This window comes from Rhopalosiphum maidis, chromosome 3, assembly GCF_003676215.2.
Source record: "Rhopalosiphum maidis isolate BTI-1 chromosome 3, ASM367621v3, whole genome shotgun sequence".
Classification (NCBI taxonomy): Eukaryota; Metazoa; Arthropoda; class Insecta; order Hemiptera; family Aphididae; genus Rhopalosiphum; species Rhopalosiphum maidis.
Genome location: NC_040879.1, coordinates 65386616 through 65413759, shown reverse-complemented (window position 1 = coordinate 65413759; position 27144 = coordinate 65386616). Strand labels below are relative to the sequence as shown.

Here is a 27144-nt window from a genome sequence, read left to right as displayed (position 1 = left end):
TAATAAAGGCATAATATTATTATCTTTATTTAGATTTTTTTTTTCAAATATTTTGGACTAACTTAACTTAAGTATTAAATATTTAACTTAAAATGATTTCCTTCTAGTAAATTACAAAAAAAATAAAAAATACAGTTCAGAGAATAATAATGAATCTTTTAAACGTAAACGTAATCGAATTAAAAAAAAAATTAATACTGTTAAAATTACATATTGACAAAATTATTACTACGAAAAAATGTATATATATATCATTAAAAGTAGTTATATAATTAAATTAATTCAAAACTTCTATGGAATCGATTATAAAATGTGCGTATAAACGTAAAATTCCATTGTACTGTAATAAGTTAATTATTTATTACCGCCTTGTTGTATATGAACATAAAAAAAATATCAATCAAGTTTCATTTTCAATATAGTGATTACAACATTTGAATCTGCCTTAACTTAAAATTGGTTTCATGGAATTTATATTGTTAAGGTATAATTTTTTAAAAATAATTTATTATCTAAATAAATACAAACTTGATTTTTTTGTACGTATATTCTGTAAATAATTAAAATAGTTCGTCATATTACGCGTACATAATTTAACAACGTCGTTACGTCTGTCTTATGTATTTATAAGTAATGAAAAATTTTCGGATAATAATTATTTAGATGAGACTGTAATTAATAATTGTTGTGACTCATGAAAATCGATGAATACTAAATAATAATGATATGATTATGGATTTCTTCAGTATGAAATGACAATAAATAACCATACGATAGTTGTAAATTTTAGAGTTTGAGAAAATTTTCTTGACCATGCAGCATTTTCTGAAAAAAAAAAATACAAATAAAAAACAAAATTAATATTTTCACAATAAAACAACAAAAGTATGTACAATTATAAATTTATATTTTAAAGTAGTAAGTTATAGTTGTGATATCAAGATGTTTACCATTATATATATAAATCACATTTTTTATTACACAATTTTTTTCTTGACTATTTACATTGAATAAACTAGGAATTAGGTTTATATTATCATATGAATCGAATTATAGTATTCTAATATGATTCTCTTGCCGTTTAATGTATAAGGAAATATAATTTTTTTAGAATTTCAAAATTAGTTAGAGTAATAGATAATAGATTTTACTTTTATAACGAATTTAATAACTAGTTGTATTAAAAAAAAATATAATAAAATAACTTATTAGTTTATAAATATTTCATCACTAATAAATAAGCATGATTCAAATTGTTGGGACTTTTTTAAAACTTAAATAAAGTTATATTCTCCAAATAAATTATTTTTTTTTTTTTTTGGTTGAACTAGCTTAGTATAAATGATACTAAAAATGTCACTAAAAATAACATTCATGTACAGAATCCTTGAGTAAAAAATGAAATAATTTTCCTGGAAAATGTTTTAACTAAGAACCTCGAAATAATAGTACACTCGTGTTCGTATAAAATATTTTTCTGTCATTTTTTTTCTTATAAGAAATGGTGAATGCTTCACTAGTATGTTTTTTAATACAATATTTCCTGCTAAATGTTATTGTCAGCTATTAATTAAACTATAAACTATATGTATCTATATTTATGTTATTTGTTTTATATTTAATTAGTCTATTAGTTTTTGATATGAAATGATAAATGTCTATAAAATATTATTTTAAAAACGAAAAAAGTAATAATTTTATTATGCTCAATGAAAAATTAAAAATATTTTTGATGGTAATTTGAATTCTCTCAAAAAACTTAACAAAATCAATATTTAACAACTATTATATAATATTCATAATACAAGTTATAGCTAATATAACTAGTTAATATTTGTATAAAATCGATATGATTGATTAAAATATACAAATTTTATATGATACTTAATCGAAAACCACTAATAATACTGCACGCAACTAATATCTACCTATTCTACCTATATTGAACAAGTTATTATTAATACATAATAATACTAATACAACTCAAATAACTACTAATAACTAAATGTGATCAAGAAATTTATAAGTTTTGATATTTTCATTTTATTTTTAAAATATAGTTTAAAAATGAAAAATTATAATTATAATTCAATGTTGTAATCACTCAATTGTTTATTATAATAAAGAAATTCCTTAATAACTTAGAGCAAAAAATAAAATTCCATTAAAGAAGTGACTTTTTTATCTCATAAGATGCTGTGTTAAATATAATTATTGCGTTTAAGTGTTAATTTTATTAAAATAATTTATGCATCACTCGGTTGACTATATAATTATCACTATTAAAAAAATGAAAGACTGGAATATGTCCGCCCTTAAGAAAAAAAATATACATCACTAATAATGTATACATAATCTATCTAATCTACCTAATTGTTTGGTAATTGTAAAATAATAATTTGTTTCATCAAAATTCTAAACAAAAAATAAGTCTGTGCTATCTATGATATTCATATAGATTAATATTCTTACATGATTTTGTTTAGTTTTTATATTACAAAATCGAACAAGCAACTTTTTCGTTAAAACACAACAAAACTTTACCAATATCTTTTGGAAAGGTCGACTACCTTAAATACTCCTAGAAGTATAATGGTGTAATTAGTGGCGAATGCCGGTGGAGACACTAAATGAATTCATTGTTCACCCTTTCACTTTTATCATGAAAATAATGAGTGTGCATTCCAGTCAGCTCATTCTTTGGAGAAAAAAAAGAAGTTTTGTTTAAAACAAATTTAATTTCCAATGTAAATTAAAAGGCAGAGCCTTAAAGACCCAGACATACGACGACGTGTTTTTTCAGAGATGTAATGAAAACTCTGTGTAAAGAACCAAGTGGGTCAGCAACAGAATAAACTTTGTTGTCATTTGACACGCATTAATCAACCAACAGAATTACTTTTACTACTTAAAGAGCTTGTATTGCGAACATTTTTTTTCAAAATGACCGTAAAATGGAAAATCAACAGATGTCTATTGAATACTAATTTTGAGTGTCATACAATTTATACGGAGAAGACATAATTTTAATGGAAACACACACTTTAATATTGCTATAATATATTCTTCGTTGGTACATTGAATATTATATTTTAAACGGAAAACAAAGTCTATGTGATAGTTGTTTTATTATGGATCGAGAGTATATTATCATATCTAAACGAGTTTGGAGTTTATTAGATGTACATATTTATACTTTGAAAGGTTTGATGGACAGGCTGATTTTACAATGTTGTATATTTTTTGATTAATTATTATTTGTATCTATTATCAGCTTTGGAATATAAGCAGGGGCGTCATTTGGAGGTCCAAATCCCCCCGATCGGGTGTGCGGTTGCATCCCTTACTTTTAAAATAGATCCAATTGGCTTTCGCCCAGATGAAATCACGCACGGTTATTAATATGATTAAAATTAAATTGTATTTTAATTTTCATATTGGAATTTATTTATAGTAGTATACTGTCAACCATGATTACGATTTTTAATATGTTTGTTATAAACAAAGCTATCAATTTTAATATATTTTAGTTTTTAAATTGATTTTAACTATTTATGATGATGCAATAATTCGGTCCATGGTGTATGGAAATAACTGAAAGTAGAATCATTTACATATATAATATACGTATATAGCTATTTTTATATGGCCTAGTGAAATTTCAAAATGGCCTGTTTGATACCTCGCACACCCGAAAAATCCTGAAACAACGCCCCTGGTTATAAATACTTTCAAGATTTACTATCTTTATTTTTGAAGTTGGTTTCTGGTGGAAAATTGAATATAGTTTGAATATGTGAAGGGAGGGGGTTGTAAATTGTTACGTAAAACCTGTTTTTGACAAAATTAAGCTACTTAATTTCTTATTAGATTACATCTTACAAACGAAATTTATCATTTTCAAAATATTCATACTCATTTTAAGCTATTTACATGCATTTAAATTTTTTTTAGTTTTTTTTTTTGTAAATGTTGATAAAACTTTTTATAGTTTTTTAAATAAGATAGAAATTTAAATGAAGGTTTCTTATAAGTTATACTTATAGTAATTTAAAAATGTAGAATATATATTTTCGTAATTTATAAAAGCGTTTGAAGTTCAAATTTGTACGAAATTTTATCTTTAAAACTTGAAACACAAAAATAAAGATTTTAATTATTTTGTTGTGATTAAAAAAAATATTATTCATATTAACTTAAAACTTTTCTTTACTGCGTATTTTATTCTTAACCATATATAATAAAATTCAAAATATTTTGAATAAGCTATTTATCCTCAAATCTATTCACACCATTCTTTGTATTATGTTAATATTGATTTACATATTAAAAACATCTAATATTATTGTATGAAATAATATTTTAATTGTTATTTGTTATTTGTTGATATCTAAAAGAAAATTAGTCGAGACTATCGTTATTAGGTATTAATATTAATATTAAATATTATAATATACCTATAAATATTTGATGGCAATCGACCGTATCAGCTCAGATTTGTATTTCGTATACAATGATTTATCGTCGAATTCCAATTTAACACATCCATTACAGTGACCTACTCAATGGCTAGTAAAACTCGACACGTACTATGCAGCAGTGCGACTTTCTCAGTTTCTTTTTAAACAAAATGATATATTATCATCATATACCTACACCTATCCTGTATATTTGTGTACAACAAATATATTGCGTATTTACGTCAGAGGTAAAGTATCGAGCTATTATATGTTTTTGGAATGAGATGGTAAACAAATATTATTACACGCGTTATTTATAAAATATAGCGTGTATAATGATACAAAAATAAATATAAATATAAGCAAAAAAAAAAAAAAATTTTGAGTATCCGAGAAAATATGTGTTTAAATTTAGGCCCAATCTAAATTATATTTAAAATGCAAATAGATTCGATAAAAATTGCTCTCATGACTAAGTTTTTTATGAAGTTTGTTGTTTGCAAGCACGTAATTTTGTATTAATAATGATTAAATTACACGCCAGAATTAACCGAAATATAAATTTAAATAAAAAAAAACTTCTCTACGTCATATTTACATGATAAAGAGATCATGTTGTATGCTATAGTCAAGGAAAATTAAGTAATTTTGAGTACAAATAATTACAATAATGTTATTAATACGTTATTTTTTATCATATACCTAATGTAACTAATTCTATCAGAATCTATGGTATTTTAATCTTATTATATGCGTAAATTGAAACTTGTAGTAGTAATAATACTATAATTATTTAAATAAATAAAAGTTTACATTGAATGCAGCTATATTTATACCTAGCTACTGCTGTTTGACAGTCAATGTATAGTTAGAATTTTAATAATAATTAATATGTACAGTGAAACCTCCCTTAACGGACACCTCTAAACAGCAGATATTTTTTGAGGAATGGGGACATTTTCATTATTTTTCTATAGGAAAACCTCTGAATATCCGACACCTCCAAACAGCAGACGACAACATTTCAGCGACTGAGGGTTTCTGGTATTTAGAGGTTTCACTGTATTTGTATTATAACTAATAAATTATATTAGTTTCCTAAACAAATAACTTGAAGAATTTTAGTAGGTGTACAGCATATGCAAAACAGTATTACATTTATCCATTTAAACAGATAAGGACAAAAGTTATCAAAAATAGTCTACTTGAAAGTTATAAAAAGGTTACTTACTAAGTTGATTAAAAATGATGATGCCAGTGGCTCAATAAAGATTAAACGTCGAACACGATTTTATCAATTTAATTCCATATTTTTTTAGGTTGCACACAGCTGAATCGTCTTAATTTATTTAAGAATATTTAAGTAATAACAATTTATATTTAAAATAAAAATTAACATACGTACATCATGGGAAATTATTTTATGTCCACTCTAGGAATAATTGCTAGTTAAAAATTTAAAAATTAATTTATTTGTTGGATTTTTAGTAGGTACCATTAAATTCAGAGAAATTACTTTTTATTTATAATAAACAAAACTATTTTGATTAATTAAATAAACTAATAAAGATTTTTCCAACTGTAAAATTTAACGAGTTAATTTTAATCTGCAATTACTCTAGTCAGCGATGTTTTTAAACTATGCAGAGTATTTAATATCGTTTTCATTAAATTCGAATGTAGAGGATACAAGAACCATTATAATATTACAGTTTTAGCTGAATTGTCAGTTATTAACGAAATTGAAACTATTTTAGTTACATAAAATGTAATACATTTTCGATGAAATGCTCTTGTTTATCTTACGCTGTAAATATATAAGTATACAAACAAAACTAAAGGTACACTTAACAAAATTATCTTTTTTTTTACAAGTTTCAATAAAATACGTTATTGTTAAAAACATTTCGTATACAAAAAATTCGAATCAACGAATCGTTATAGCAGCAAATGTAATAGAAAAAAAAGTGGATGTATTAAGTGAAAATTAACTACTTTAAAAAATATTCAGAACCTACTTAACACATTCTTAGGTGTGTATAATTTCTATACTTGGTACAAGAACAATGAACACGAAATCAATAACGTCTTCACCACAGTAAACAATTTGAATACGAAAATCTCATAAGATATTATACAGTATATAGTATATGTTTTATATATAAAATATACCTGCGTGCACATAGTGTATATATGTATGTATAATAATTGGGTAAAGTGAAGAGTAATGAAAGGCTTTGATGTGTACCGTTCTCATGCGGTCGGTTCCTTTGACGTGATACTTTGCGCTGACCCAATTGTATACTGAGAAAAAAGTTTCCAACTTCGAACAAGGCCATTAATATTAAAAAAAAAATATACACAATACCTAAACACACATATATATATATATATATATTATGTACATTATATAATAAAAAAAAAACGGAAAACTTTCATGGCAATACTATTATTTGTATAAAACAAAAAGAAACGTTCAAAACTATATTTATAACAGCATGTGTCCAACACCAATGCGGCAACTATCGTAGCCAGTATGGCTCCAGTGAGGTTGGGAGGGGACTAAAATATTTCAGTTACCTAACAATATATGGGTAAAAGATGATGAAATCTCTGCCACTACTTGTTAACAAATCAGAAATATATTATGCCAATATATACCGTAATGAGTTATCATAGTTATATTACTTATCACTATTTTTTTTTTTTTTTAATTGCATTCATTGAACGTTTTGAACGCCATAATAATTTATATACCTAGTGCCTTTAGAGGTACCATACGTTATACTATATATCAGGGTGGGAAACGGGATACCTCGAACCATTTTTAACTGGCCCGGCGGCCCGTGTTCCATTTCAAATTACTTTATAAAAATATAAAATGTAAGGATGTTTCTGTATATTTTTTATTATATTTATAAAATTGGCATAATTTGTATTTTAAAACATAGATATATGAATTCTTATCTAGTATTGAACTATAAAGGCCAATTTTAAATATTACTGACTTTTTTTTTTTTGCTTTCTATGTTTTCTAGCACGCTGGATTTTTACTTTTAAAAAATTGGCCCTCTATACATTGAGTTGTTCATCCCTGCTATATAATTAAGACTTATATTGCTAAAATGATTAAAAATTGGGTTTTCGGAAACCGGTATCTATTGAGATAACAAAAATTAGAGTTGAAGATATTATTTGAAAAAATATTTTATTTATTTTTGTTATAATTTAAATTTTATTTTACTTATTAACATTTCTAAACTAAGTACGAACATAGAATATGGTATTATAAACATTTGGTGATTATTATTTCAAGTATCTACGAGTTTTTTGGAATTACAGTATTATAAGAAAATTGTTTGATAAGAAGTTGTATCATGATTTTAAAAAACAGAAAGATGAAAGAAAATATACGGTCTGTAATTTTATTATAATTAATAGTTCAAAAAAACCAGATTTTGAATAACTGTGTCATTGAAGAAGATAAAGAGAGTGAACATATTTGATGGATCATCTTGTATACTTATATCTCTAAAAGAGTCAAAATATTTTGAAAATTGTACCATAAGTAGAATATACAAAGTTTTGTTGAAAATTTCAAGTATTTAGGGTTATTTATTTTTAATTTACGCCATAAATAAAATAATTGATTTTTGCAAAATCTGGTTTTACGTAACAATTCTTGCTTTTCTTTTGTTTTTTTTTTCCAATTATTTTTAAAAACTCTTGGAATGTTAACCTATCAAAAAAAGAAGCTAAATTTTATATTTATAACCTAATATAAATATTAAATGTTATTATTTATTTGGTACCTATAACTATAATTTGATGTTTTTATATTTATTATCTATAAAAGATTATATTACTAAAAATAATAATATGTTTATAAGTTTTTTTATTATTAAGTCGAGATACAAATAAAAATCGTAAAATATACAAAAATATTCACATAATTTCAAAATTATATACATATAGTATACTTTTTAGTGTATCTACGTAGTTCAAAATATGTACTCATGTTTATTAACATTAATTACATATTATTTTACATTTTTAAATATAAATGTATGAATTATTTAAGAAATTGTATTTTTATTTTAGGCACAACCTAATAATAGTTGTTCGCACAACGTCCCATCACACAATAAGTTGCGGTACTGTATAACATGGTTTTATTCTCTACTTTCTTCATTTTTACAATTATTTAGGAACGATAACAAAAATTAACTAGTTAATAGTTGGGTTTAAAATTATTTTGCATAACAAAATATCAAAACGTCAAACAAATTTAATGAGTAAAGACAGCAAATATCTATTAAAGAGAATTTTGCCAAAAGTATTATAATTGTAACTTACAACAGTATTAAAAATAAAACTAACGTGAATCTTGTATAATTGAATGACGGTTGAAAGTGATGCACGAAACGAGGATTTAGGGACCTTCATTATCCAGTTAAAATGTTTTTATATATATTGTATTAAAACAATAATTAAGGGACATGACATATTCGAATTAAAAAAAAATTAAGCTCATTTTTAAGTTTTTGTTAAAATTTCATGATTATTTTTTGTTTAAAAAAAATGGTTATAAATTAACAATTATTTTTTTGTAGATTAAGTTGTTATATACGTTATGTATTGAGTGATCTAGTAATGATATTTCATAACGATATTTTTAAAGGTTTAAGGATTTTTATATCCAAACATTTTATCTAAACATGATAAATATTGATTAGAACAAATAATTAGAAAGTAAAAAAACCTTCCACATGATGGCACAAAAGCACAATATATAGTGGTAGATAATGCTGGAAATTAACAAGTTAAAAAGTTAAAGTTACTTTTAACTAAATTATAAAATAACAAGTACTTTTTGTTCAAAGTGGCTTCTAAATCAACAAATTAAATTTTCTTTTCTATACAGTTACTAATCAGTTAATTCATTTTATAATCACATTAAATTTTTTTTTTTGCTTATGCCTATTATAAAACATATAGATTTAAAATATAGTTATGTATAATTATTTTTCTATTGTTAGTTGTATACAATATTTAGTATTTAGAACTTAACATTCAGTATTGTAAATTTGTAATTACTACATTCTATTGCTGAACATTTTAATGTACTGTTTCTAGATTTTAATAGGAATCAAAATAACGTATATAATATATTAATATAATTTTTTATAGCAATAATACTACGAGATAACTCAGTTCAAAGTTTAAAAAAATATTGGAGCAGTGATTTTTTGATAAATTTACTTACCTAAAATTGACCTAAATAAATAATTAATTCTGTTAGTATTTCTGTCACTGAATGGCTTAATTTTCTGTTATGTTTTTCATTAATTACTGCTATAAGAATGTATTATTATTTATTTTTAAGGTATATTAATGTATATTTTTGTTTTCATATATATACTTTTATCAAATCTGCTTATTATGCTTTGGCATGGATTATAAATGTTCAATTAAAAAATTTAAAATAGAAATGTAACCTTCAACTTTCAAAATTTCTTAAATTTATCTATACAATAACGTCAATAACTCAAATTATCGAGTTTAAAATTTGAATTATCTTGTACAGTTTTAAACTAGTATAGTGTTCTAGATTTATCAGAATCATAAAATACTCATCAGTTTTTGAGTATTTTGAGTACAGCTAATTATAATCTAGGAAAAAGAGCATAAAGGTACAATATTTTCTCTCACCTTTCCAACAATGGAAAATAAAAATATATTTTTTCAACATATATAAACATTCCAACGTATACATTGTAATATTATAAATTGCTATGTTTATAACAATCATAAAATCTGTGAATATTTTTCGTTTATTCTATAAAAGATCACAATGGATCGAATAAACCTATATTAGTAGTATATTTGACAAAACAAATAATTGAAGTATTGAACAATACGATTTTTCCTAATAATATTATCTTCTATAAAACCAATGTTTTTTTCAATTACTATTGTTCTGGTTAGACTCTAAACATGATGACCAACGTATATAATTGAAGGAAAAATAATAAGTTATTGTTCAGTTTATTAACACAATGTCATGTTTACGTGGAACGTGTATAATATATATAGTTATTTCGAGGGGGAGTTGAGAGAAAAATAACATGCATTAGTATTAGTATCATGGCTTAACGTGACATAAAATGGTGAAGGATATTTTGATCTTTATATGCTCACCTATTTATTTCGAGTGTTCCCGTTAACAAATAATTCTTATTATTAAATATTTTAATTTTATTACGTTATCTTAACTGGTATACAGAAACTAAAGTATGTAATAATTATATAACAAAATATTTAGAAAAAATAATTATCAAGTTAATATGCTCTGTTGTACATTAGGCGCCGAGTGGATCATTGTAATGGTGTAATGGGTGTATTAAATTTGAATTCAATAATAAATTATTGTATATGAAAAACGATTATGAACAGAGACGGTTTATTCAGCCTATGTCACACTAAGTATACTCGTATTTCATTATATGTTTTTTTTTAATAATTCTATTAAAGTTACACTTTTGTAGTTTCGCTTAATTTTTTACAAATACATTGTATTTATTTTATAATTAGTATTTAATTATTGAAATGATATATATATATATATATATATATATATATATATACCTATTTATTCCATTTTTTATTATAGTTACTAACTGTTCAGTCAATTTTAACTTATCGTAAAAAGTGCGTACATGGGTAATACTTTAAAATTAATCTTCATATTTTAAAAATGTCATCGAGTATAATATAATTTATAAAAACCGTAACAATTTTAAGTCCTAACGAATAATGATTTTTGAATTTTAACAAAATAGTTAACATTATTATTAATTGTTAAAATATGTAATTTCGTCGAAATTTATGCTTCAAATGTTTATAATTGATTTGTATGTTTTTTTAAATTTTTAATTTCAATATGAATTTCTTTTGAGAAACATTATAATGAAATATTGAAATGTTCAAATCTTAGCTGTAAAAATTGAAGATCTTATAAATTTTTAACCACAAATTACTTATGGGTTGTACATTGTTATTTTAAAAAATACTGTTGAAATTCAAATTTAAAATGTTTTAAAACAAGATTATGCATATGTGTTTTTAATAATTGTATACAAATATAATATAAACGTATGATATGGAATTTTGTATTGGGATTTTTTACCAAATTTTATAGAAATATCGAAAATTTTAAATGTCAATATACCTAAAAAGCTCAAAAAAATTCAACATAATTAGAACAGGGCTTCATTATTTAGAAAATAATACTATGTATAGAAAATTAAAAGACAAACATTATGTAAAAAAACTAATGAGGAATGTTTTATTAAATTGTCAAATGTCAGATATAAAAAAAAATTTTTTTTCGAATGTCTAACAACATAATAACTCATGAACTTTCGAGATTTTGACGAATTTTATAAAAATACAGACTTAAATGCTTTAAAAAAATATGTTGTAATAATAAACTTTTTATAATATTTAATTGGAAAATACACAAATTATTCTTGTATTATGTTTCAAACATTTTACCCTAAAATAGATTGTTTATCGACATTTATAGGATAATTTATAGAATAATAAGATGATAGTTAATTAAATCAGTATTTTGTATAATAATATTTTTTGTCGAGCCGAAAAATACTTGTTAAAATAACTTTATTCGACTAAAATAATAACATTTCGAAGATAAATGATTATTTCCAACCAAACAAATTATTTTAATTTAACTGAAAAGCTCTAGTATAGCTGCAGTATAGCTTTATAAGAGTGGACGTTGCTTAAGTGTGGACAGAAGTAACCAAATAGAGGGGGGACTGATTTTCCTTGTACCCCCTACTTAAACCCAGAGTATTATAGACACGTGTGTCACCACCGTCATTATAACCATGGATGCAGTCACGCAGATATGTGCTTAAATGTTTTATGAACAGTTGGCTGGAAACGCGAAATATGAATAATTTATCTCATCGTGTAACGCTCACTCGCGCACAGACTCCCCGGAGAATCTGTTCGCTTGAATTATATCTTTAATATAATATGGCAATCGAATGAATCAAGCATTTCGGTTATATGAACTTTAGTTAAATAGTAAATAGTAATGTCATAAAGTTAATCGCAATCAATAATAATATGAACATTATTAACGACTAACAGTATTAACAAATAGCAGTAAATCTAATATTAATTATTTATACGTATTCAATTCTTTAGGTTAGTTTAGCCATGATTTTGCTGTTGGGTTTTTTTTTTTTTTGTAGACAAAACTACTGTGAACTGAAAAATATAATCTGCCGATTTATACGTTTGCAGTTGAATAAGATTGATTTTGGGGGACTTACATTGAAATCGTATAAGTGCTCCACCTCCCTCCAACAGCCAACTTAAAATATGCGATTTTTATTGGAAACTACTACATTATGGATATAATGTAATAGTTTATAGTAATATTAATCGAAAATACAAGATACAATATAAGAGGATTATTTTTTCGACGAACAAAAATTTTCATTATATCAATTATTGCATGTAAGTCAAGCGGAAACTTTCATACGAAGCGACCAGCGACAAACGCCCAACGGTCTAACGGCGATAGTGGTTTTCGCACTCACATACAACTACACTTATATACAATACATATATATATATGTATGTGTGTGTGTGTGTGTTATAGTCGAACAAGTTTTTGGCCGAAAATTCGTTTTTCCGCGGCGGCTGTTCCCAAGAGAGAAAAACGTTTTCCGGCAAAGCCCTTCCACCAAGCGACGCCTACCCCCTCTCACTGATCATTGGGATGTACTTTCCCACCCAGAACTACCCGTTAACGTGATATTTTAAGTTCCTTCCGACGGGAAACTTTTATCGCTTTGACGCGTTCATATAGCAACACTACGCCTATATTATGCGAGCATATACTCTCGCTATATAGCCGTATACCGTTAAACAACGCCCGACGGACTATGTCCATAGACATACGTATTACCTACGTATTTACGTATTTACGTATTGTAGATATATTTTATATTACGCATTACACCTATGTCTATATACATATTCATATATAGGTAAGGTTTATAGAGCCACAACCTTTTCGTCGCCGGTCAACCGTAATAAAACATCTATGTGCAATCTAAACCCTCTGCCGGAGCAGCCGAATCTCGTGATCCCCGTGTTGAATGTGTAATTTGAATTCGCTATATTACATTGTCTTTAAATGGCAGCCGTCACGCCGGTACGTGGTGACTCTTTACACAATATATATTTGTATATAATGTATATCGTGTATATAGTATATAGCAATAGGTAAATATAGCCTTATACGTACACGTGTATAAGCTGAACGCGCACGATAGACGTCGATCTAAAACCAGCCGTGCCAGTAAGTCGCCGGAAATTAAACGGCCGCTATATGACCACCGAAAACGATAGTCGTTAACTACGCTGTTGGTATATTGTATGCTTATATATAGGTAAATGGAATAGACAGACGCGTAAAACATTTATGTATATAAATCTATATTACCTATAGTCCTATATAGGTAGAGTTTTAAGTGACGTCGGACTGTTTGCTTTATATCTATACATCTATACATAAGCGCACGATTAAACTGCAGGCCGCCGTTATACACACAGACCGACATGTATGTATTAGTCATATTACGGAAACCAACCAGCAGCAAATCACGCACTTCTGTGTGTGTGCGTGTGACTGAGACGGTGAAAAGTCAATAATACACACAATGTATAATCGGTAATATAATTTTAATGGAATTAATGTTACTGAGTTTTTTGTTCGATTATACATATTGAACATCAAAGAGACGCCAACGTTATATTTTATACTAAAAAACAATGTTTCTCCAACGAATTGTAGGTATACAATTAAATATATACATATTATTTAATATACCAATTTCCGTTTAGATTAATATTTAAAGCGCTTCGACTTTAATAGTATATATGGATTAGTTTAATATAATTTTGTTCTTAACATCAAAAACTTTAGTTGTTCGGTAATTGAAAGAATTTGGTTGATTTATCTGGATTTGTAACTGAAGCGTATTGGATTACTTTTTATCACCAATTGAGCCTATTAAATACATAAAACATTTTGGCATCTGGTTTGCTAATTATGTAAACTTAACTTTAGACTTTATTTAAAACAACCTCAAGTTTCCTTTTTGTAGGTATATAATATTAAAAACACGGTTGTATAATTTTAATCAAAAACATTTTCATTTTTATCGAAAAGTAATCACGAACTGAGGTATAGGCTAAGTTTTTAATCGATTTTAGGAATTCAACGATGTAAAGCAAAGGAAACTTTTTTGAGATGGAGTAAATTATACGATCAAAATATATAAGTATAATGTACTACATATACACTAGCTACTAGGTATATTATATTTATATAAAGAGATTGTTAAAAGTAAAGTACATTAAATTAAAACATTGAAAGTCATTGGTTACGGACAAAAATCAATAGGGAGAAAGTGTGTGTAAAATGTTAAAATAACAAAAAAAAAAAAAATGAGATAAAAAATCAAATTGAATATTGAAGTAGTGAGAAAAGATAAAAAAAAAAAATGAAAAATTAAATTGTTTGAAATAACTGATCGCATTGGTAAACGACGACGATCGACGAGCTACGGTCGAAGTGAAATATTAATAATAATAATAATAGTGTCTTACGAAATATGTATAAAAAACAAAAAATAAAGATTTAATACAAATAGTGACGAGGAGAAATATATTTTGTAATTCGACTATTATAGTATACGTTAACGTATTATGGAAATTCTTAACTGATGTAATGATAGAGAAAATGCTGGTAAGTTAATTGGGGACTATTATATATTTCTAAATCATAACTTGTTAAATAATTATAACTTGATGATATTACCTCTTTGATTTCTGTTTCGACTTGCTTGTTGCAATCGCAGTTCGTATTCAAGATATAATGTGATGTGATTGATTTATATATTAAAATAATTACACCCTTTTTTTTTTAAATTAACTATTTATTTATATTTAACTTTATTTTATAAACACATGTATTATATTTTAACAAATGTTTCACAATTAAATAATTGTATACGCCTTTTGTATGACGATCTGCGTAGTCTTTTACACTGGCTTATGAATCCTTATACAAAAAGACGGCGAAAACACACCGGGCCCTTTCGGCGACTACTAGTCTCCTTATATATCTAATTCTCATACAGATAAGAGTGTGTGCGTGTGTATATGTGCATATGTGTGAGTTTTATCTTATATTTAAAGCTATCAATTATTATAATTATTATACATATGTTATTATTACAATTATTATATATATTATTGTATTTTATTGAATATTATTTATTATACATTTAAAATTTAAGATATATGATGGCTAAGCGCACATCATTACACTGATCGTCAAACGGAATATTACGCGAACGATTTTTGCGCATGTAATACGAGAGCGTACGGAAGGCCGGTTAATGTTATACGCGTATGCGTGCTGCCAAGTCTGCGCATCGCGGTGTTATCAAAATGTTCCGCCAAAATACAAACCATCGCAACTATTTTGCAAATTAGTTGTTTAAATTCACAAATCGTTCCGGCAGTGCTATGACAGTTCGATAATATTATGTGTATAGGCGTTGGCGGTACTTTGGTAGACGCGCGACGACCGCATTATGATAATACTTGCAAATATATATTATTATGTATACATATAATATAGGTATATATACCTAAGACGAGCCGCCGCGGCCGAGGGAACGTGCGCACGTCATTTTTGCGATTTTCGTGTCGAATATCCAATTTGCATACATTTTCGAGAAAAACGTCGGAGAAATACGACGGGTAAAATAAAGCGCCTTCCGCCCTAATATTCAGGTGAGTATATATTGTTATTTATTATTACATATTTTGTACTTTTACGGCGATCGACGCGAATGTATACAACAACAAAATTACGTCATCCATCGGTGTTGAAAGCCGGCCGCGCGTTTATTTTCGTTATTGCTGTAATTATTTGGTAAAATTGTATTATCGAAACGATAATGAAAACACGTCGATAATCGAATTTACACAACGTCGTCGTTTTCGTCGAGTTTTTATTCGTGTAGCGTCGGCCGACGGTCCTCTGATGAGATGGTTGTAACGTGCACATGGCACACACACACACACACACACACACCCACTCACACATATTCGTGTGTGTGTTTGTGTTTTACTACCGAACGTGGAGTAAACGCTATTGCGTTTAAAATTCAATTTATTGAATTAAAAAAAAGGAAACTGGTATTGTATTCCTTTTGTAGTTTTGTACGGAAAAATAAATAAAAACCTCGATGGCGCGAATGCCTACATACACTAAGTGTGGAATATCTAACCTTAAGCATATTTTTCTCTCGTACTTTAGATATTCTTGCAAATATTATATAGAATAAAATTAGCCAATAATAAACAAAATTATCCATATAATAACATCGAATAGTTATTCGATGTTATTATAAGTAGATTATTTTATACTTACATCTATAGTAATTACTAAATATCTATGTACACTCTTTGACATAGATTAAAATATATATCCAATAATATAACGGACTATAGAGATTAAAATATTATGTACATAGGGTAGGTAAATAGATAATGGGGACAATAACGTCTCACAATGAACCATGTTTTATATTTTGTTTCATTGATTAATTGTATAAATATTCAATTCTATTTTATCTAAGTTGTGTAAACAATTATAATATTTATTTAATTTTAAAATATCATTGTTATCTATACGGAGTACATTTATAAAGGTATCATTAAAAAATGACAAAATTTATAATAGCAAACTAGCAAAGGAATGATACCTATTCTAGCATCTAAATTGTATAAACGATTCCAATATTCCATAATAAACTATACATAATCATTTAATTCCTCTCAAATCAAATTTATTCTCTCTGAACCTACCCTATATATTCCGTCGACTGGAAAGAAAAAAGTTCAGAGATCTTTTAACTTAATTATTATTATATTCATACTTAAATTTAAAAAAATCAATTTTCAAACCAAGATTTTAGATAATTTAATATGTAATCATTACTTATGTATACATATTTATAACGTGATTTTAATGGCTATTTTCTCATATTATTTTGTTTTTCTATATTAATCAAATTTACTTATTGTATTATTTAATATCGATTGTAAATTAAAATTAAACAAAAATATTTTAATAATAATAAAAAAAGTAATAAACATGAAATCCAAAGCGCCGGCGAATAAGTGGAAAGTCGAAAACAAGTTTAGAGATTATAGAAAGAGAGTAATTAAAATATTACTTAAGGTAGTAATTATTATTGTCTCAAGTGATAATATAAATTTCCTTAAAGGTATAACCTTTTCAACTTTAAATTTTAAATTTAATAACTATGATTTTTGTATGAAATTTTGATTTTTTATCTTTGAAGTTCACCCATTTTACTTTGCCCTTATTACATTTGCTATTTTGGCCTAGACCCATTTCTGAATAATCTGATTGTATTTTATAACTAAGGTCCAAGGTTTATAATCAAAATTATTACTATTAATATTATTATTTTAATAATCTATTGTATTGTATTCAAGCCATACAAATTACACATAATTCAAATGAAAATATCGACAAGCAGCCACAGTACCATAAAAGGTGGAAAGAAATTATTGGAAACATTGAGAATATTTTTTCTTTAATAAAGAAATGAGTAAAGTCTCATAAATGCTATTCAAACTATACATTTGTCAAAGATCAATGAAAACTAATAAGCAAAATACTATTGATCCCTTTTTTTATAACTTAAAATTATATATAAATGTTTTTTTTTCACGAATAGATGAATTACTTATATCTTATGACACTACTTCACGCATCAGTTCAATACTTTCACTTATTGGTGTATTGCGAGTTATTATCAAAGTTAAAATAAAGTTTGGTATCTCACCACTGCCACAATGGTCGTTAAAAAATTATTTGTATAATGGTACATTTAGTTTATAGTGATGTCGATTGTTGGTTATGTCTTTCAAAAGTTTTGGCTGCGGACCGAAGACGCAGGCTATTCAATATAATTTTATAGATAAGACTACTAACGTATTTGGACTATAAAAAATAAAAAAATATAAACGTAACGCACTCTTAAGGCATCTTTTAAATAAATAAACGGAATACGATACTATAAGAAACGGTGTAGTGGAAATTCAACATTACAATTATACTCATTAGCATTGGAGTAACTAGGTAACCAAAAATAATCACATTTTTCTATTAAAATGAAAATATTTTGAAATAAATATTATCATTTATTAAAATATTTTATATCATACAGTGTATTGGAAAAAATTAAGTACCTATGATGTTTCTGGCTGTCTGTGAGGCTCTTCACTTTTTGTACATTCTTAAATATCGGTTTAGTTGCGCCTATGTTTATTATTAATAAACACTAAAGTTTAGTGACTAAACGATGAGTCTATTATAATATTATTCCTTGATAATAAATTTTTGCGCCCATGTAGTAATACATTATACATGTGAAGTTACGGAGGAAAGAGAGGGATGCATAATGTTTAACTTCAAATTTACTTATTGTATTTAATTAATTATTAATATAGATTTTTAATAAAAAAATAAAATAAAAAAATGCTGAATTCGATTTCAAAATAGACGAAATCAGTTATTTAAGTAGTTAGTGTCTGTTATTGTACATTTTATTATGATAAACTGGTTTTGTTATTATTTTTATTATTATGCATTAATATTATAAATCTGAATCGTATAAAATAAAATAAATACATAAAACATTTAACTTACATTTATCCATAATCATTCATTAATATAACTTGTTTTTGTAGGAGATAACCCAAATAAAAATAGGGTAATAAAAAGCAATAATAGTTGAGTTTTTCAATGTTATTTGTTTTTTAATTACAACAAAATAAAAATAAATTATAAGAGGAATAATCGTGATTTTACACTTGGAAATAATTAATGTCGTTAAATTTTGAATATTTTGATCGCTCATACAAAATGCGTGATGCTTTAAGCTAAACTTTTTTTTAATTTTCTTTTAAAAAAACTTGAAGAATCTTGTCTTAAATTTTCAAGTTTTAAATATTAAAATTAAAAATTTTATGAAAGATACGAATTTCAAAATAATTTACATATTTTAAACATTTTTTCTCACAAACGAAAATGTTATTAGGCATATTAGGTATATTTAAAATGTTTTAAATAGCACAGAAGGAGCCAAAGTTCACGTTTTTCGTAATTTTTGTTTTGTGTTTCATAATTGTTTTAAAAAGTATTGATTCTCAAAAGTAATCACATAGTTAAATATTGAAATAATTTTTATCTTCAAATAATATAAAAGACGATTAATAACAATAAACAAAAAAAACACACACACACACACACACACACACACACACACACACACACACACATTTATTGACTATGGGTATTACAGAATTGCAAATTATTGCATGGTATTTGCATAGAGTTAGTCTCAATTTAAAACAGGTATTAAAAGTAAATAGATGAATTTCACAAACAGCTTGATAATATTTGTATGAATACATAATCTGAATTCATTATTTATTTGTTTATTAAACTTTATTAGTTATTAGAAATCATGTTATTGAATCTGAAATTAATCACTTTACTTATCTCTACCATCAAAGAATAATTTGCAAAACGTTTAAAAAGTAGAAGTATAGATAAACTGAATGTATAAGAAAGGGTATATCAAAAATGTATTCTATAACAGTGGTTCCTAAACTTTTACAACCACGGAACCCTTGAGAAATAGTTTTTGTTTCGTGGAACCCACTTTTTTTAAATAATATAAAATAATTATTTTTAATAATATAAATAATTCAAATAAATTTTAAAATAATTTTCTCAATAATCACATACATCTGGGGAACCCTTGAGATTATCCAACAGAACCCTAAGGTTCCGTGGAACACACTTTGGGAAACGCTGTTCTATAACACTTATTTATGACGGAAGTAGTGACAATACTGATTTAGTGATTTAAGAATTCATGATTATGCAACAGTTATAACATTAAAAAATAAATACAGAAGTCCGGACATTCAAATGAAATATTGAACAATTTTGTAATAAAAAAAGTTTGAATAAGTTTATCGTAAAATTATGTGTATTGATTACTCCCGGTGCAGTAAAGTATTAGTTGAAAATAATATAGGTATAATAAAGAATATACACAGTCAATTTAAATCTCATAATTAAATAATACCTATAGCAGGTACCAAATATAATGTATTCATAATATAATCAAATTAGTACTTACCAGCAGACAAACTTTCGGTGTTACCTGAAAATAGAAAAAAATCTTATAAGTTGCATAATCATGATGATTTATGACATTAATAATTGTGCACATATGTCTAAATAAAATTAATTTTTATGGATACTGATATGCAGAAATGAAGTAAAATAAAACCGTAAATCATCATCATAATATATCTTGTGTAATAAATAAAGTTTCGATTTTAAAATTTAGCTGAAATGTGTGAAATGGACATACATTTAAGACGTATACTTGTACAGGAATTCGATTTTTGTTTATATATACTTATATAATATGGTAACCAAAAATTTTAACTGATACAAGAAGTTGTTATTTCAAACTACAACTGTGTAATATTAACTACAGGGATAATCGAATCCATGAATACTAATAAATGTAAGAGGGTGGCCAACTTTTAAATTATTTTCATACGTTTCTCAGCGAGAAAATAACTGTGAAATCTTTTGGATACTTTTTCGTTTGTCCTTCCGAGTATTTAACAAATACTTTCGAACGGAACCGTATTTGTTCTCTTAACGAGAACAATGCCCTCCTCCCACCATAGTCATCATCATCACTAAGTTATATTTTATTTTGATTCTGTCAGCCAACGGGCGTTTTATTAGTAATACTAAAAATAATAATAATAATTACAACAATGATAAAGAATTTCGTCAGTTTTGACGGTGGGAAATACATAAGTCGCACCGCTCAAAACTTTTCATATATTTTAAGATCTCATTCGCACGATCACTAACTTCCAACTGGTCGATTCCATACAACTAGTTTGACGGTTTTATCTAGAAAAAAATGTATACTTTCTATCCGATTGTGTTTAAAAAACAACGGGCGATAACATTCTTTCTGGGTATACGTCACTAACTATATTGTCGTCGTCGCCCCATCATTAATTACCGACAACTGACGCACATACATCCACAAGAGCCGAAATATTTTTGTCTGTAGAAGACTAGCGAAATTATATTATTATCTATATAATGTATAGTGTATACTGTATACGTTTTGTGAGGAAACTAATTGTGCAACGCACTAGTGCCTTAAAATGGTGCAACTTTAATTGGAAGGTGTTATGCCGACCGTGGGGGATGGTGTAATTATAATAAAATATGTTATGTATTTTATAATATTTAATCTACACGAGTATTTACATTTTTAAGTGACGTTATCTTATATTTCACAAACAACTGTGAGATCATAAATTTTCATTATATTTCGTTAGTAAATAATAGTAATAACTCTTCTCTTTTAAGTTAATTATATAACATAATAATTAATTAATGTCCGAGCAGCTATTTTTAATAATTATTTAGTTATTATTGGTTTTCTTATAAAGTAAAACGCAGAAGAAAAATCTCTGTCTTGAACAGATCTTTCAGCCGTAATCTAAATTTGTGTCTGAAACACATACACACACACACACACACACACACACACACACACACACACACACACACACACACACACACACACATGTGCGCGCACACCGCCTGTCAGGGTTCACGGTGGACCCGTCGAACATCGTTTATAAAAATCGTTACCGTTTTTAAAACCAGACGGCGTTCCAACCCGCGTGCCCGGTGACAAGTGTCGAGAAGATATCACAATACTAAAATCCCCCTCGTGATGTCAGTCGTCAGTCATCAAGGTCTACAATAGTGGCAAAAAGTAAACACGAGTGCTGTATTACGATTATTAATAGTATTTTTATAATCAATAATATACTAATGGACACCGTATTGCATTACTGTAAAAGTACTCTAGGCTACTGTTTATTTAATTATAGGAAACGACGGTATGATTATAATAATAATATGTTCTCGGGTATAGAAAAACAAAAGCAACGATAACATCGCCGGATCTGACGGGTTGTCCTCGCTGGCGGATGAGAGAAAGGGACTGTGGTCTACAAAGTCTATAAAATGTCCTGAATAGTTTGAATACAAAATTAACTTATCAATGCTCATCACTATCAGAACAATAATAATAATCATAAAATATTTATAGCAATAATGATCATTTTTTATATCTACAGGTGTTACGGTAAAAGTACGAATACCGGTAAAATCTATGGGATACACAAAATAGTTTGGCCAAACCCCGAATGATTTCTGCAGTTCAGACTTTTACAAGCAACTATCACAAGATTTTTGGTTAATCTTAAGATAAATAAATAGCGTTGATTAAAGTCCGAAATTTTGCACCAATTATTTGTTATTAATAATAGTAATTATTGTTTAACTATGCCAAGTACTTTATTAGCTACTTCCTACTAGTATATTAAATAAGTACACATTTATATTATTATTAATTATTATATATTGTATTTTACTTGTATATATATAATACCAAATACATTCGAATTTAGAACAAATTTATTATTAAATATTACAATAATTATTACATTCATAATTTATTTATTTGTGCAGGCTTGGTTACTGTGGCTTCTTGAGTTACACAATATATTTTTTGATCGGCATTTACATCTATCAGTTATACATTTTTTTTTAAGCAATTGCATCTTATCACCCCTTGTCCACCAGTCAAAGACAGTTCTGATACTGCTTGACGAATATAAATTATATTACCTGGAATTATTGCCGATTCTAAACAATTTTCTTCGCATAAAATAAATTGATTCGAGTGAAAAGTTGAGAAAGTGTTACTGTTTTTGTACTCAGGCGATAAAAATCTTCAATAACATATTTTTTATTAGTTATGTATAAAGAGTTTTTATCATTTTTGATGCGACAACACCATTTAAAAGTTTGTAAAACCGTATTATAAGCGACATACTATTCGTGACAATTTATTGTAAAACGAATACTGCTCGTAAAATGATTTTCGGTAGGTCTGGATTTCAATTTATTATCTGTCTTATGAACCTGTTCTGTAACGTAAACTAAATTGTATGTACAACACATTGTTTAGTGGGAATAACTTTTATCACATAGGTGATTACATTTTTGGCTAATTTATTGATTGTATAAGTATATACCCGTGTCAAGGTCTTTCAGTATCATGATTTCTAAAAGTCGACCGCAATATTATTATGAATATTATTATGATAAAACAATAAATTCACAAGTAAAATACAATATATAGGTAATGATTAATAATAATATAAATGTATGCCTATCTAATTTACTAGTAGGGAGTAGCTAACAAAGTACTTAGTATAGTTAAATAATGTTATAAATAACACATAATTGGTAAAAAATTTCGAACCTTTTTTTTAATTAAGATAAACCAAATTTTGTTTTTAAAAGTTCGAACTACAGAAATCATTCGGGATTTGAGTGTTTGACCAAATGTGTATCCTAAGTTTTACTGATATCGATCGGTAAAACCTAGGATTTTCCGGTATTTGCACTTTTACCGTAACACAGGGATCAAACATGCTACTTTATGCCAATACCTATTCATGAAAATAGAATACATTTATTATAAACTTAAGTAAAATACGTCATTATAAAATGTTATAAATTGAACCGATCTTTTAAATTTAAAAGTCAATTTTCTTATTTTATAAAGAATACAATATAAAAAATTAATGGTAAAAATACATCAAACAGAATTAACTTCACTAGTACAACTCTCGTAATTTATACATTATATATAGTAGTATATAATATATAATATATATTTACTATTATAATATATTCAATAAACTATGGGATTTTTATTCAACCTATGTACATACATAATATATTATATACGAGTATATCGGTTGAATAAATAAAAAATTGTTTGCTATAATATCTTTGTTATAATAACCATATGTTATTATAACTTATATCACTATTTACGTAAAATATTTAGACTGAGCGGAAAGATAAAGTCTTGATTTTACAATAAAGAGTTTTTTTTTATTTATTTTTTTTTTTTGTGTGTATTTGTGTATTCAAAATAATTGGAAAAACAAAAAAACACATCATGATAAAATCAATATCTTCATTGCTCCGCTCAGATTTTAAAATTAAGGAAAACGTAATTTTTATGTAAACTTATTTTTGATCAAATTGAATATGTTTTTTTTGTTAAAGACGTATTGTTCTGTAATAAAAATTTATGAAATGCAAATATCAACACTTAGGCTTGACAATTTAACTGAAGGTATCTCGTAATTAATTTTTGCAGACATCTATAATCTAAAAAATACAAATGCACAGTTTTGTTTATTGACACTTCAGGTTCAAATTTGACAAAATTGGATATTTAATCGAAAAACAACAATCTTTGTTATTTTCTTGTACTTAATTTAAACAATTATATTTGTATTTTGTAGGGACTTGAAACTTTCCGCGAACGCCTATATTATTATTTACAAATAATTTTAATACATTTTTAAAAGTATTTATATTAATTTTAATCTATTGATTATTTATAGTTTATACCACCACAAACCTATTCACAGTTCACACCGTTTTAAAAAACTTGGTATTGACTCAAAATTTTGTAACGAATGACGATGTTATATTATTTAAAAATATTATATATATTATTATGTTCAATTTTAATAATTAATAATACCTATAATAAATATAATATTTCGAATAAAATAAATTCAATCTACGGCTAATATAAGATATAACTGATAGTAAAATAAATTACTACATTAACGATATAAATACATAAAAAAATACGCTTGGATATTTAGTTATACTATAAGCTGACTGATTAATAATCATCGCTCAAAATTGTTTTTTTTTATTAAAAATTTAACACATTCATAATAGTGACCTACTTAATGACAAGGTACACTCGATACTTACTGTGTAGTAGAGCGGTTATCAGCTAACTTATTTTCTTTTTAATTTTACAAATGAATAGCTTAATTATACGTAGATATATTATTATATTGTAGTATGTGTAAAAAAAGATTATTAGTGATATAAATTATAATTCTAAATTATATGAACTGGAAAAGTGTATTTATGTCATACAAAAATAAATGCTTCATAGGAAATTAGAATATGTATAAAATAAAAATGTTATGACTGTTGAGTATTGTATAAGAAACTATATATCGAATCGACCAAAACTATCTATTACTATATATCTAATATTTTTACATTTCTTTCCTAAAAACTTTTAAAATTTGAGATTCCAGTTTATCTTGATTATCGGAGTCTTACATTATTTATTAGATAAAATTAGCTTTTTAATTTTAAAAATTACAATAATAAATTGTTCGTCGTTGACTGTTAAAACAGAAATATATTTGAACAACGACTGAACTTTCTTAAATTAACAAGATGCTGATTATGGTGCATAATAAATATAATGATTAGGTAGCTTAATTATTTAGAAAAAATATTTTGAGAAAAATAGTAATTTAATTGTAATCCTTATTTTTTTACATAAAATGTAAATTTTCAATATTATAGAATTGAATTTTGGAAAAAACCCATGTTCGCTATTATTTTAATATGAACGAACATTGTTCTAATTTTCTTGAAACATAACTTTTTATTAATTAAATTTTTGTAACTTTTGATTTTTCTCATTATATCAAACCTTTGGACTTTGATACAAAAAATGGTTTCTTCATTTTTTTAATTATTAAATTTATTGATTTTATATTTTAAAAATAAAAGTAAGACGTAGTTATATTATAATATTTCTTCATGATTCGTAACATAGTTTTCTAGAGTATATTACCGGTGAATTTTTTCCATATTTTTACGGGAATCCATTTAACATAAGTATATAAGATGCTCTTTATTTTAGAAAAACATACACGTTTTGGAAATATTTTTTTACATCATGTTAAGTCATTACGTACAGGCACGACATATACAGGGAGTGGTTGAGGTCCCCTCCCCCGAATTAATTTCGAGCTACGAGCAAAAAATTGTTTTATTTTATTGCGGCACAATTTGTATTGCTAAATTTTGTAATCCCCGGCAAGTAGTTTATTAATTGTAACTTGTAAGTTTTTAAAGTTTAGATGAGTGGTGAAATGGACTACCATTTTGCGGGGTATCTCTGTTCCACTTATATCTAAACTTAAATTACTTATATATATTTTATAAATCACAATCTATACACGTCCAAAATTTGATTTTTATTTATCGAAATACGTATACGAAAAATATTATGCTTTGGTATGAGGAATTATGAATACATGTTGTTATTATAAAAGTACCTAGACAATTATAAAAATGATAACGATAAAAAAAAATATTTTTATTTTTAAAAATGTTATTTTTAACCACTTAAAATTCTGTAAGAATATGTTTTTAAAACCGTTAGTATTTTCTGAAATAATGAGTGTCTTATGTTAAATGGAT

The 27144-nt window shown here is 25.9% G+C and overlaps 1 protein-coding gene across 2 annotated transcripts in view; it reads right to left on the bottom strand.

Moving 5' to 3' along the window:
* Positions 1-307: 307 nt before the first annotated feature.
* Positions 308-27144, bottom strand: part of LOC113558489 — a 51036-nt gene continuing 24199 nt past the window's right edge. For both annotated transcript variants that reach the window (XM_026963955.1, XM_026963954.1), the window contains exons 5-6: positions 20831-20854; positions 308-825 (exon numbers count right to left, since the gene is read on the bottom strand). In XM_026963955.1, the coding sequence (XP_026819756.1) occupies positions 743-825; positions 20831-20854 (107 nt within the window). In that variant the 3' untranslated portion in view covers positions 308-742. The remainder of the gene's footprint in view (positions 826-20830; positions 20855-27144) is intronic.